Below are 15,376 nucleotides of genomic sequence, written 5' to 3'. Positions count from 1 at the left end.
GTTCTTTGGATTTTCGTTTACACATAGAATTTATACCTTGCCCAATAACATTCTCAAATGTACCACATATTCCTCACTCTCATATCCTGATATATGGTATAGCCTTCAGAGGATCTCACAACCCTCATAGTACCATGCTTTAATGTACTCCTCACTATATCATATTCAGACCTTTCTGAAATGTCTCCCTGCAATTTCCTGATACATCCTTCAGGCTAAGATACCCTGCACAATCCTAGATTTAGAGTCATACTCTAGATGTAAAAATAATGAGTGACACCTTACTAAATCAGACATAAATGCAACAATTTTAGTAAATAATTAAAAATGAATAATAAGGAAGGAAGAAAAAGCAAGGGAGAAAGACAGAGAGAAAGGTAGAGAAAGAGAAAAAAAGGAAAGAAAGAAGAGAGAGAAAGCAAGAGGGATAGAAGGAGAGAACAAGAAAGACAAAGAAAGAGGGAAATATAAGAGATAAAATGAGCGAAAGAGAAAGGACCAGAGTCATTTTCTTGGTCAAAGAGTAAGTCCAAGTTGGCCAATTCAAGATGGCTCCTGAAAATACTGCCCATCAATCAAACTCCATCTAATGACACCATCTGTGGCTGGCAACCTCTTGTATCAAAACTAGTCTTCAGCTTGATTTGTAGTTCATATGTTACCAAATCAAAATCAGCCAGTTTCCTGCAATAGTTTGGGTTAAATATTAGTTACAAACCTGGCCCGTTTTGTTCAAATGGGAAGTGACCAGAGAGAAACTGAGTCCACATTAATAACATTACTACTGATTACATACTATGCCAAATTATAGAACAATCACAGTTAGTTTTAAATGAATACCTACTCAATAACATTTTAAAACAAAAGTCATTACAGTTTGAGACAGGCTCAAATTCAAATACAAAGCAGAAAGATATAGAATCATGAGTATTAGTGATTGCAGATAGGCCCATAACCTCTTCCCCTCAGTGCAACAGTGCTCTCTCACTTTAATAAAGTTTGATATTCCCCAAACTCCTCATTAGTTCCGGTTGATATAGTCTATTCCCCTCAAAGTAACTTCCTATGATCTGCCTCACACCCTGCAAAGTAATACTCGAACGCAGCCTCGCTATCATCTTCAGATAAACCTCACTACTGATCACAGTAAAAACCGCCCATCACGACTTTTTGAAATACTCCATACCCCTTGTTCCAACAACCTGATGTAGCCCACACCTCTCAATTAGCTTCTCGAGTCCTAGACTAGCTTCGACCCTCAATGTCTTGACTTAAAGGCTTGAGGAGGGGTACCAAATGAGCCAGGTTGCATAGTGACACCTCCTCCAGCATTGTAACATTCCTGACCAGGTTTAGCTATACAGAGGAACCTCAATTATCCGTCATTTGATCATCCAAATATTGGATTATCAGGCAAGATCACAAGGTCCCAATGCTTGGCCAAACAATTTTGGCATTCGATTATCCGAAATTTGATTGACCGAACTAAATATTCCCTGCCTGTGTCCTTCAGATAATTGAGGTTCCTCTGTAAATAAAGAATGGTCAGGTTTATATGTAAATGCTTTGGGTAATAAAGGAAGCCTGAATCTATACCCTACCGGAGGAGGTACACGATGCAGGAGATGGTTATCAACCAGGAAAAATATTGACAACTAGGCCTTGAGGAGAATATGAATGTAATAATTAGGAACAGGTGTAGGCCATTCAGCCCATCAATTCCTCTCCACCATGTAAAATAATAATGGATGATCAAACATGTCAATGCCTTTTATACACATTATCCCCATATACCATTAATGACCTGATGGTACCATAAGGAGCCATAGTTGACAAAGTATTATTAACAACCCTCTCCACGATTGTTATGTGCAGCTTGATGGTAACCATTCCATAGGGTAAAGAGTCACGGATTCCATGAGCTATCACAGATTTGAACCATATTGTTGTCTTTATTCTATGCCTTACGCCACTCAGTCCAGCCAACTGAGCTATGCAACCAACCCCATCCCTACCTACATCCTAGGAGCATAAATAGCACCCTATAAAAAGACCATTTAATCCCTGATCTCTGCCAGTCAATAAGATCATGGCACATGTGTTTGGAATTCCGCATTCCCATCTACTCTGACAGCCTTTGATTCCATGGTCCAATAAATGTTTACTTTCTTAAAGAAAATGCTTTCAAGAATGACAGTTTTAAAACTATGAAGGGATTGGATAAGATGGAAGCAGGGAGGTTGTTTCCATTGGCAGGTGAAAGTAGAACTGGGGGCATCACCTCAAAATAAGGGGACAACAGATTTAGGACCGAGCTGAGGAGGAACCTCTTCACCCAAAGGGTAGTGAATCTATGGAATTCCCTGCCCAGTGAAGCAGTTGAGGCTACCTCGTTGAATGTTTCTTTCAGGCAAAGATAGATAGATTTTTGAACAGTAAAGGAATTAAGGGTTATGGTGAGAGGGTGGGTAAGTGGAACTGAGTCCATGAAAAGATCAGCCATGATCCCATTGAATGGTGGAGCAGGCTTGAAGAGCCAGATGGCCTACTCCTGCTCCTGGTTCTTATGATTCTTAGGAGAAGAGAAGGTTGAGAGGAATTTCAGAAGCCACATGACACCAGGTTATACTACAACAGGTTTATTTGAAATCACAAGCTTTTAGAGCGCTGCTCCTTCATCAGGTGAAGTGACAACAGAGCAGCTTGTGATTTCAAATAAATCTCTTGGACAATAGCGGCCGGTGTTGTGCACCCGCATCAATCAACCCCACCGCCCCATAGCCAAACTCTTCAACTCCCCCTCCCACTCTGCTGAGGAAATGCAGGTCCTGGGCCTCCTCTATTGCCATGCCCTCACTACCCAACGCCTGGAGAAAGATTGCCTCATCTTCCACCTCAGAACCCTCTAACCCAATGGCATCAATGTGGACTTCACCAGTTTCCTCATTTCCCCTCCCCCCCCACCTTATCCCAGTACCAACCTTCCAACTCAGCACTGCCCTCATGACCTGTCCCATTTGTCAATCTTCCTTCCCACCTATCTGCTCCTCCCTCCCCTCCAACCTATCACCTTTACCCCCACCTCCATCCACCTATTACACTCTCAGCCACCTTCCCTCCAGCCCCACCCCCTCCCATTTATCACTCCACCCCCGAGGCTCCCAGCCTCATTCCTGAAGAAGGGCTTATGCCCAAAACATTGATTCTCCTGCTCCTCGGATGCTGACTGACCTGCTGTGCTTTTCCAACACTACACACTCGACTTTAATCTCCAGCATCTGCAGTCTTCACTTTCTCCTACAATCTGATTTTGTCCACTCCAGTTCAACACCGGCACCTCCGCATCAGAGAGGCAATTTGACAGAGGTATTCAAAATCACAAGATATCTGGACAGAATAGACAGAAAGGAATTGCTCCCTCTTAGTGCAAGGGACAAAAATCAGAGGACACCAGTTTAAAATGAATGGCAGTAGAATGAAAGGTGACATGGGGAAATCTTATCTACTTTGAGCTGCTTACATTTCTGATCTGAGATTCACTACCTCAGACTCTCTCGGAGGTGGATTCAATCAGGAGGCTTTTAAAAAAGAAAAACAAAAAGATGAAATTGCCGTTGAATCCCAAAAAGACTGGCAGCTTCTGTAAGGAAGAAAGGTTCACGTTTCGAGTCCAGTCGCTCTTCATTAACCCTCTGAATCAAAGTATTAAGGCTGTTTTCTCTCCACAGATGCTGCCAGATCTGCTGAGTTTCTCCAGCAATTTTGGTTTTTGTTTCAGATCTCCAGCATCTTTGGTTTGTCTTTCTGGATCAACAGATGAAGGGAAAGAGAGGTTGTCAGGTTTCAGGGAAAGGGCCGGGCTGGGGGACCGGACTCATTTGCTCTTGCAGAGGGATGACATGGGTTCAGTGGGGCCAAATGGCCTCTTTCTGTAAACAGTAGCATTGATTTCAAATGTAATACAAACTGCTTCTTTATGATGCTGTCATTTCAGGACTCAGGTGATAAGGAGCAGCAGCAGTCTCTGAACAAGCCAGGCTCAGCTGTGGCGAGACAGCATCACCATCTGCTCCACTGCTTAGAGAGAACAACAGTAAGTCAACAGACCCCTTACCCCCCTCGTGCAGGTGCAGCTGAACACATGCTGTAGACGTTTGCCTTTGAGACTCTGGTGAAAATTGTATAGACTCTTGTTCAGCATTCCAACCTGTCAACATTACTTCAGAGTGTTCCCTGGGGTCATGTCCATGGGAAATAAAGTCTAAAACACAAAACCTGTGTTCCTGTCTGTCAGGGAAGCAGGTGATGTACAATCTCCAACCTCTCTCAGTGGAGTCACTTTAATGTTTGGAAAAGGCTCAGCCATTTCTTTAATGTTCAAAGCCTCTCAGCCTCGTGTGTACCCCCACCAAGTAACCTGCTTTTAGGGGTGTGGACTTTTCCATCCAACTCTCTGGTAGTCCCTCAAAGCTAGGAGGGAACAAAGCACACTCTATGGAAGAGCTTGCATGTGGGATCTTTCAACATGGGGAGGATATTTCACTGCAGCTACCACTCCATTCAGCCTAACCTCACTCTCCCTCTATCACTGCCTGCATTGCATTTCAGTATCGATAGCCTACTTGTTTGACCATGTTATAACCATGACCATGTTTTCCCTTTACCATCAAGTGCCAGTGTGGGACTCAATCCCAAGATTCAGACTTAAGACACAGAAATGCTACCATTTACAACACATATAGCAGGGGTACTGACTGGCTACTGAACATCTGGGGTTTCACAGTGAAGCCCAAACCTACCCCACCCTGACAGGACGTTTTACGATGAGAGATCCCAGATAATAATCAGAAGCTCCACAAAGGCAGGGAACAGAAACCACAAGTTCAGACTGTTACAGCCACCGAGAGGTCTAGAGGACGCAGATATAAAATTAAACAAAAGGCATAATTCAGGGCAGAAAGCAGGAGAAACATAGGGTTTGTGGTGAATTGACTTGTCAAGTTAGTGATTGAAGCAGAGAGCACAATGATGTTTAAGAACAGGTTAGGGAGGTGATCAAAGTGACTGAGAGTACAGTGATTTGGAACAAGGTGAATCCAGTCATTCACAAGCTGTTCCTTTGGAGGATAAACATCAGTACGCCTGGGTGGACTCACAGCTCATTTCATATTGTACAAACCCTATTTAATTCTCTGTTTCCCCGGTTCCTGGACAAGAACTGTGCATGGAGGAGATAGTGAGGGCTGCAGATGCTGGAGAGTCAGAGTCAATAGTCAATAAAGTATGCCGGTGGACAAAGCACAGCAGGTCGGGCAGCATCCGAGGAGCAGGAGAGTTGACGTTTTGGGTAGAAGCTCTTCATCAGGAATGTCAGGGGTGGGGGGGGGAATGGGGACTGAGAGATAAATAGGGAGGTGGGGGTGGAGCTGGTGAAAGGTAGCTGGGAAGGCCATAGGTGGATGCAGTGGGGGATGATTGCAATAGGCAAAAGTGAGGACTGCAGATGATGGAAATCAGAGTCTAGATTAGAGTGGTGCTGGAAAAGCACAGCAGGTCAGGCAGCATCCGAGGAGCAGGATAAAACGGCATTTCAGTGGTTGTAATAGTCAGTGGGAAGGGTGGAGTGGATAGATGAGGAGGAAGAAGGATAAGTCCAGAGGATCTGAGTTGGAGGGTTGGATCTGGGATGGGGTGGGGGAAGGGGAGATTTGGAAACTGGTGAATTCAATGTTGATGCCGTGTGGTATAGGATTCTGAGGCAGAAGATGAGGTGATCTTTCCTCCGGTTTGTGGGTGGTCTTGTTTAGGCTTTAGAGGGGATCCATCATGGACATGTCATGGAGGAGTGGGAGGAGGAGTTGAAATGGTTGGTCACCGGAATGGGGTTGGTTGGTGCATATGGACCATATGAACCGGTCCCAGAGTTTATGCTTGGTCTCTCCGATGTAGAGGAGAACTAGAACATAGAGCATAGAACATAGAACAGTACAGCACAATACAGACCCTTCAGCCCTTGATGTTGTGCTGACCTTTTATCCTACTCTAAGATCAGACTAACCTACATACCCTTCATTTTACTATCATCCATGTGCCTATCCAAGAGTCGTTTAATGTCTCTAATGTATCTGACTCCACTACCGCCGCTGGCAGTGCATTCCACACACCCACCACTGTCTGTGTAAAGAACCTACCTCTGATATCTCCCCAAAAGCTTCCTTCAATCACCTTAAAATTTTGACCCCTCATGATAGCCATTTCTGCCCTGGGGAAAAGTCTCTGGCTGTTCACTCTATCTATGCCTCTCATCATCTTGTACACCTCTATCAAGTCACCTCTCATCCTCCTTCACTCTAATGAAAACTGAACACAATATTCCAAAGGGCTTTATAGAGGTGCAGCATAACCTCGCGGCTCTTAAACTCAATCCCCCTGCTAATGAAAGGCAACACACCATACGCCTTCTTAGCAATCCTATCAACTTGGGTGACAACTTTGAGGGATTTATGGATATGGACACCAAGATCCTTCTATTCCTTCACACTGCCTACAATCCTGCCTTTAACCCTGTATTCTGCATTCAAATTCGACCTTCCAAAATGAATAATTTCACACTTTTCCAGGTTGAACTCCTTCTGCCACTTCTCAGCCCAGCTCTGCATCCTGTCAATGTCCCACTGTAACCTACAACAGCCCTCCACACTATCCACCACTCCACCAACCTTCATGTCATCAGTAAACCTACTAACCCACCCTTCCACCTCCGCATCCAAGTCGTTTATAAAAATCACAAACAGCAGAGGTCCCAGAACTGAGACCTGCGGAACACTATGGGTCATCAAGCTCCAGGCTGAATACTTTCCATCTACTACCACCCTCTGTCTTCTATGGGCCAGCCAATTCTGTATCCAGACAGCCAAATTTCCCTGTATCCATGCCTCCTTACTTTCTGAATCAGCCTACCATGAGGAACCTTATCAAATGCCTTGCTAAAATCCATGTACACCACATCCACCGTTCTACCTTCATCAATGTATCTTGTCACATCCTCAAAGAATTCAATAAGGCTTGTGAGGCATGACCTACCCCTCACAAAGCCATGCTGACTATCTCTAATCAAGCTGTGTTTTTCCAAGTAATCATAAATCCTGTCTCTCAGAATACTCTCCAATAATTTGCCCACCACCGACGTAATACTGACTGGTCTGTAATTCCCTATTCCCTTTCTTGAACAAGGGAATAACATTTGCCACCCTCCAATCATCTAGTACTACTCCAGTGGACAGTGAGGACGCAAAGATCATCACCAAAGGCACAGCAATCTCTCCCCTTGCTTCCCGTAGTAACCTTGGGTACATCCCATCTGGCCCAAGGGGATTATCAATCCTTATGTTTTTAAAAATTTGCAGCATATCCTCCTTCTTAACAACATGTTCAAGTGCATCAGCCTGTTTCATGCTGTCCTCACAAATGACAAGGTCCCTCTTAGTCGTGAATATTGAAGCAAAGTATTTGTTAGGACCTCATCTATCTCCTAGGAGAAAGTGAGGGCTGCAGATGCTGGAGATCAGAGCTGAAAAATGTGTTACTGGAAAAGCGCAGCAGGTCAGGCAGCATCCAAGGAGCAGGAGAATCAACGTTTCTTCAGGAATCATTCCTTCTTCATTCCTAAAGAAGGGCTCATGCCCGAAACGTCGATTCTCCTGTTCCTTGGATGCTGCCTGACCTGCTGTGCTTTTCCAGCAACACATTTTCAGCTCTGATCTCCAGCATCTGCAGCCCTCACTTTCTCCTAGGAGATAGATGAGGTCCTAACAAATACTTTGCTTCAATATTCACGACTAAGAGGGACCTTGTCATTTGTGAGGACAGCATGAAACAGGCTGATGCACTTGAACATGTCGTTAAGAAGGAGGATATGCTGCAAATTTTTAAAAACATAAGGATTGATAATCCCCTTGGGCCAGATGGGATGTACCCAAGGTTACTATTTCCTCCACTATCCCTGATTAGCCCTACCCTCACTATGACCATCCTCTTGTTCCTCATGTAAGAGTGGAATACCTTGGGCTTTCCTTAATCCTACCCACCAAGGCTTTTCCATGCCCCCTTCTAGCTCTACTAAGTCCATTCTTCAGTTCCTTCCTAGCTACCTGTGCATGACAACCACACAACCAAGTCAAAAGTTGATACGTTCTGCACAAAGCCAGTTAAGTAGCCGTTAGACAAAAACAGTGAACAGAAATAAGCTGGCCTGGCAGGGGAGAGACCATGATCGAGAAGGCCAATCTCCCAGAATGAGGCTATCCCATTACACTTTAGGTGTGCTGATGCCTGCAATGTCACCAAATGCATGAATACCCAACTGCTAAATTGGAGGACTGTGTTCGTAAAAATGCTGGCAAATGGGTTTGGGTCAGATTGGGATGTCTGGTTGGCATGGACAAGGGGGACCAAAGGGTCTGTTTCCATGCTATACATCTCTGTGACTGTATGATCAAAGTCCAAATGATTCATTAAGGATACATTTCTGACTGGGTCAGCATTTCCGGCATTGGCTTTTCCTGATTCTATTTTTTAATTCATGGAAATGTGTGCGTCATTGGCTGGGCCAGCATTTATGACCCATTCCCCATTGTGCTGGAGAAGGTAGTGGTTGAAATAACTCCACAGAAACCGTTATCTCATCACCAAGGCATCTTCCATTTCCAGAGGGAGAGTCCTTGACCCTGCTCCAGCTCCATCAGAGCCAGCTGTCAGAGTGAACAGAACCTCTGACTCTCCTGTTTATATATGTCAGCCAGGGCTCCCAGATTGGAGCAGGTTATCAGTCCCAATCAGGGAACTGATTCTATGAGGTTCCCGGCTGACCTTGTTACAATTATGACAGCGATGAGCTGCCCTCTTGAACTGCTGCAGTCCATGTGCTGTAGATAGACCCACAATGTTGTTAGGAAGGGAGATCCAAGATTTTGACCAAATGGCAGTGAATGAATGGTGATAGATTTCCAAGTTAGGATGGTGTGAGGCTCTGAGAGGGACTTTGCAGTAAGTTAGTGTATTCTGAGGGGAGTTGTTGCAATTTTCTTTAAAATAGACGCTCAAAGCCAATGTTATGCTCCAAAGCCTCAGACCCTGGAAGAGATGGTTATCAAAACTGAGGCTCAAACAGAACTGTGAGAGTAGCAGACGGACTTGATCAGGCTCACTGTTCCCTGGGAAAGTATTTAGATTGTGTCTCCTCTGTGGAATTGTGTTAGTCTAGTCTCATCTGACGTGAACTGAAAATGTGTTGCTGGAACAGCGCAGCAGGTCAGGCAGCATCCAGGGAACAGGAGAATCGACGTTTCGGGCATAAGCCCTTCTTCATTCCTGAAGAAGGGCTTATGCCTGAAACGTCAATTCTCCTGTTCCCTGGAAGCTGCCTGACCTACTGCGCTGTTCCAGCAACACATTTTCAGCTCTGATCTCCAGCATCTGCAGACCTCACTTTCTTCACATCTGACGTGAATCAAAGGCTTAAAATGACCAGCTATAGAGAATAACACCACCAAATGTGCTGCCGATAGATTAAGTACTACAAATTAATGTATTTAACACATTAACAATGCTGAACCCCTCTGTGTTTTGTTAATATTCAGCAGCCTGTCACTCCAGTGAGATGTAACATTTAAATGGTGAAAAGGAGAAAGCACAGGGAGAACAAATTCTTTTCAAACCCTCCCTTCATTCAATTCCAAGTAGTCTAATTTAAAGTGGCTTAATTTGTAAAGACCAATTTTCAAACCTTTGGCAAGAAACTCTCATGTTGGTCTTGTTTACATTGCTTTGTTCTGCTTAATAGATAACTCAAACATTTTTAGTCATGAAGCAATTTTTAAACTGTAAGCCATAGGAGCAAACTTCCTCAACATGAGTAAAAAGGAGACTTCGTAGCAGCGTGGGGGGATTATAGGAACTCCCGTTTCTGGATCTTTTAATTGTTTCATTATCTCCCTCATGTTCAATTTTATTAAAATAATCGCTCTCCAACATCCATCCAGTGTGTTACCTGAGCCATAACGGTGGCCATTAATGCTTCTTATATTGCGCTGTTCATCAAATTTTATTTAAAATATTTTCATTTTGTGCGGTGTGGGTGTCACTAGCTGGCCAGCATTTATTGCCAGTCACTAATTGCCCTTTGAGAAGGTGGGGGTGAGAGGTCTTCTTTAACCACTGCAGTCCATGTGTTGTAGGTAGAGCCGCAATGCCCTTAGGGAGGGAATTCTAGGATTGTGACCCAGAGACATTGAGGGAACAGCGATATATTTCAAAGTCAGGATGGTGAGTGGCTTGGAGGGAAACTTGAAGGGGGTGGTGTTCCCATGTATCTGTTGCCCTTGTCCTTCTACATGGAAGTGGTAGTGGGTCTGGAAAGTGCTGTCTGAGGATCTTTGGTGAATTTCTGCAGTGCATCTTGTAGATAGTATACACTGCTGCTACAGAGCGCCGATGGTGGAGGGAATGGATGTTTGTGGATCTTGTTGACTGAGGTGGCAGGGATGGTAGGATTGACTGCTAGACTCCCAGAAGTAAAGGTCAAGTGCAATGGACAATAAAGCTGCTCTGTCATTAGAGACAAGGTGGAGAGATGACTGGTGGGGAGCTTATCCTGAGGGTCATTGCACCTCAGGCTTGGGGTGAGGTTGGGAAAGTGAGACCTTCACAGTAACCTCAGCTAGTGCGGGAACCAATAGATTATTATTAGGAAACAAATTTAGGAAACAGAGTTCAACATCACCACAAACCAAGTATTAAATATGTGCAAATGTATGAGTGGCATGTGTGTGTTACATGGAAGGGAATACAACAAGTTTGAGGGAGCTGGGTTTAAGCCACACACACTCCACAAGTGTGTAATCACATCTTTGAACTGGTTGATTGGAAAACATTATGACAGGCTTGGAGAGAAAATGCATTGTTGGTCCTGACAATATCCCAGGGTAAAGAATGTGTGTCCCTGTGCAGACATGTGCATGCATGTTACTGCTTGTCAATGTATACAGGTGTTTCCATGTGAATTTTCGCGGTGCAGTTAACTTTTATGCTAAATTACACCTAAGTTGGAAGGTCCTTGAATTATGAAGAGAGGTATTTGCAAGTTTAGTGGGATATTGTCACATCTAATAGGCATGGGCCAGTTGAAAGTGTTGAATATGTAAATTGTCCAATGATTTTTATTAAGCATATTGTAGAGCTATAGGAATGTATTCTTATCACACATATATGCATCAATAAATTCACATGTGCTTATTGCCATATGTGTATCAATGTGCAAATATGTGTCTGTGTGCACAATGGCACAGTGCAAAATTGGGCTGGGCTGTGGGGCTCTCTCAGTGCCTACTGTCAGTTACAAGTAAATGAACCAGTTTGGTATGAGGTTCTGAAAACTGGAGTTGGCTCCTGAGCCAAGACTATTCAAGAAGTGAGGACAGGAGTAGAAAAATTCAATAGCAAAGTACAAACGTGTACAGCACCGTGACCTCTGCATTGTTTAGTTGTAGGTGTAGTCTGCATAATGTAATTCTCACTTATAAACCTATTAAAGTCCATTTTATATCATAGAAAGAGATGGATTGCCAAACAGAAATGGACTCAGCATTCTCAGGGGCGGCTGCTATTGCTGGCTAAGTGTCTTCTAATGCATTTTATGTTCTAGTTTTGTTTTAATAAAATTTGTGCACAGCATAAATCGAAATCAAGAGCCAATGAGAATAGCTCTATGTGTTAATGGTGTCCATTAATGCTTATCACACTTTATATTCCTATTATTCGACACAGTCCCAACAGTTTGCTCATGAACAACATTGGACAATTTACTTTCTCAACCCTTTTAATTGCCCAAAACTGCTAAATGTGGCAATATCCCACTATAGTTGCAAATGCCTCTCTTCATAATTCAGGGACCTTGCCACTTAGGCCTGATTTAGTATAAAAGCACCATAACAAGTGTGAACAATTACTGAATATATATAGCCGCCTGCAACTGTCAGAGCTGCAAGCACTCAATTGTTTGCACTCCTCTCCCTGTAATGAAGGCTATGGCTGTATTTTGAATTGCTATAGAACTATTAGTATTCACTGTTATTATACAGAAAAACAGGAAGCAACATCTGACAATCATACACAGTGTAGATTAGATTAGATTAGATTACTTACAGTGTGGAAACAGGCCCTTCAGCCCAACAAGTCCACACCGACCCGCTGAAGCGCAACCCACCCATACCCCTACATTTACCCCTTACCTAACACTACGGGCAATTTAGCATGGCCAATTCACCTGACCTGCACATCTTTGGACTGTGGGAGGAAACCGGAGCACCCGGAGGAAACTCACGCAGACACGGGGAGAACGTGCAAACTCCACATAGTCAGTCACCTGAGCGGGAATTGAACCCAGGTCTCTGGCGCTGTGAGGCAGCAATGCTAACCACTGTGCCACCGTGCCGCCCACATATATTAATTGCAATATATTAATTGCAAAAATTCAGATGTTGCTATCAGTGATCCTCATTCCTCTGCAAGATGGTTCCTGTAGGCCATAGATGTGAAGAATCAGTGTGACATCACTGCATTAGCAGGAACTTCAAATTTTTCTTTGCACTTTAAAAAAGTAACCCTGAAAAGATTACCCTTTGCTGAATGAAACATCACTGAGGTTTAATGATGCACCACACAGAGATTCTTCTAACTGATGTACACAACTTGGTGTTACGCTGCTCAGTCCTTGAAAATTCCACACAGCTCTACATGTGTACACTTTTAAGAGGATGTAGTTTGTGCCCAGTGTCCTCCCTGTGCAGCACTCTTTGATTGCAATCCAGCAATATTCCCAGCACCTCAGAGGGAACATTAGTTCCAGACCACACTTACTCACAAACAACCTCTCAGGTCCTGACAAACTGATTTTTATGTTTCTGGAATGCCAAATTTCTCCACTCCATTATGTTAAAAAAGCAAGTTTAGAAAAAAATGATATTTCACCATTTGCCTTAATCTCACATACATGTCAATCTTTATTTCACTCTCTGTAAAAGTTTAGAAGGCGAATACACAAACCTGAATTGTTATTTGCTGCTTGCTTTGTGAATTGGCAGCTCATTCCTATTTGGAATGTTAGAGATCTCTTTGACTGGTACCGAATGAAATCATGGGGAGAAAAAGTCACACCACAAAGATAACTTAAGCACAAAATCCAAACCTATAACTTGAAGTCATAACATTATTTCATGGACAAAATTATGGTATCTGTATCTGGATAAATTTGTATGGACAGTAATTGAGATGGTGATTGGAATCAAAGAATATTATCATGAACATACCCACTCCAATCTCCATAGTTACAGGTCATTCTGCTATAACGCATGCTTTATCATGCAAATTGGCTGTAACGTGACTGAAGTATTTAGACTGTCATTTGTACAATATGAACTTTCCTTACCTGTATTGGCTATAATGTGATTCCAGCCCCATTGGTTTAAATGGTGCAGAGATTTCTCTTATAACACGAGATCACACAAGAACGGAACTACCGTGTTAGGTAGGAACTGACTGTACAACACTAAGGTCAATGCTTGAAATTCAAAACTGTACCACAGTGTTTTCATTTGGTCTTCTGTTGGTGCTGCAGGGACTGTCTTACCTGTTGGATGATCCCCTCCTATCAATCCGAACATCTGCTTCAACCAAGGTAAGTCTTCTCCTTTTTGTAGTTACACCAGAGGACAGACGTTGAAGTGTCATCTCTCCATCACGCTGGCTTCATGAACACTCATGTGACATTACCACTTCCTTTCTATTTGACCAGTGTGACTTTGGTTACTGCACTGATGTGTGACATTATCAAACTCTGGGGAAATCGATCTATTGAGGGACTCAGCTCACTCTGCCTTCATTACCGCATTTAAAATAATTGGTATTATTTTAAGAAATCGTGCAGTGGTACACTCTACTCTATTTAAAAACAGCAAGCTGCATTTGCATTGCACCTTTACCATTATAAAATGTGCCCCAGCACTTCATAACGGCCATTGTTCAAAAAAATATTGAGCCACCTTTGGAGTTTATAAGATGGATGACTGAAGTGCTAGGTTTTATGGAATAGCTTCCAGAGAAGAGGGAGATAGAGATGGGCAGGGTCTAAGGGATAGGATTCCAGAGTTCGGTGGTGAAAGTCACATCTGCTAATTGTAAAAGTAATAAAATTGGAGGTTAACAAGAAACAGGGATTGAAAGAGTGCAGTGATTTCAGAAGGTTGTATGCGAGCTGGTGCATGTGGAACTATGCCTCAAGATTTTAGCACAGTACAGAGCGAGAGAGTGAGAGAGAGAGAGAGCAGAAGACTGTAGAGCAAAAACAATAGAGATGAACAAGGACAGAGCTTTTTAATACATCTGACAAGCAGACATGTATTTCTGCTGAAAAATGTCATCCTTTAGTGAACAATCAAAGAGTATAACATTTTGTCTCTATAAAAAATGTCTTCATTATTTTTCAGAGAATGGGGACTCAAGGTCTTATCAGGAGTTTGCTGTTTTACTATGAATAGAAAACTAAGTCTTTATTAACACAAATCAACATTTGCCAAATTTTTATATTGAGTGAATGATCTGGGACATCCGATGTGTTCAACTCTCCTTCTGCTCATTACTAAAACATGGGCATCATCAGCAGGGCCAGCGTTTATCGCTCATCCCTATTGCTCTTGGGAAGGTGATGGTGAGCTGCCACCTTGAACCACTGCAGTCCATGTGTTATTCTCCATATATTAACTGTATTTAAACAGAATTTAAGTCCACATTTTTATGGAGATTTATTTCAATTTACTACGCTCCATAAAGCTGAAACCCCACTAATGACTAGCTCCCTGTTTTTATACAACCAACACAGACCCAATTCATTCTTAATTAATATATCTGTCACCTATCCTTTCATTCCACTAGGTCTCAGGGATTCTTCCTGACTTTATTAAATGATAATACTCAGGATGTAAGGATGGCTGGTGTAAGGGTGGCACAATGGCTCAGCGGTTAACACTGCTGCCTCACTGTGCCAAGGCCCCAGGTTCAATTGCAGACTTGGGCAACTGGCTGTGTGGAATTTGCATGTTCTTCCCTGTGTCTGTGTGGTCTTCCTCCAGTTGCTCTCGTTTCCTCCTACAGTCCAAAGATGAAGTCACACTACGCCAGGTTAGAGTCTAACAGGTTAATTTGAAATCACAAGCTTCCGGAGCGCTGCTCTTTTGTCAGGTGAAGTCACTATAATCTGGTGTTGTGTGATTTCTGACCTTTCCCCCCCTAGTCCAACACTGGCACCTCCACATCATGGCAGTCA

At 43.2% G+C, this 15,376-nt stretch overlaps 1 protein-coding gene across 3 annotated transcripts in view; it reads left to right on the top strand.

The window, feature by feature from the left end:
- Positions 1 to 15,376, top strand: part of kcnd3 (potassium voltage-gated channel, Shal-related subfamily, member 3) — a 412,919-nt gene that overhangs the window by 372,839 nt on the left and 24,704 nt on the right. For all 3 annotated transcript variants that reach the window (XM_043716375.2, XM_043716374.2, XM_087973448.1), the window contains exons 5-6: positions 3,995 to 4,093; positions 13,673 to 13,732. In XM_043716375.2, the coding sequence (XP_043572310.1) occupies positions 3,995 to 4,093; positions 13,673 to 13,732 (159 nt within the window). The remainder of the gene's footprint in view (positions 1 to 3,994; positions 4,094 to 13,672; positions 13,733 to 15,376) is intronic.

The sequence above is a fragment of the Chiloscyllium plagiosum genome, unplaced genomic scaffold (genome assembly GCF_037043375.1).
Source record: "Chiloscyllium plagiosum isolate Xiang-an unplaced genomic scaffold, Cpla_swu_hap1 HiC_scaffold_26, whole genome shotgun sequence".
NCBI lineage: Eukaryota > Metazoa > Chordata > Chondrichthyes > Orectolobiformes > Hemiscylliidae > Chiloscyllium > Chiloscyllium plagiosum.
The sequence above is the reverse complement of the archived record's forward strand: the minus strand, read 5'-3'. Positions and strand labels throughout refer to the sequence as shown.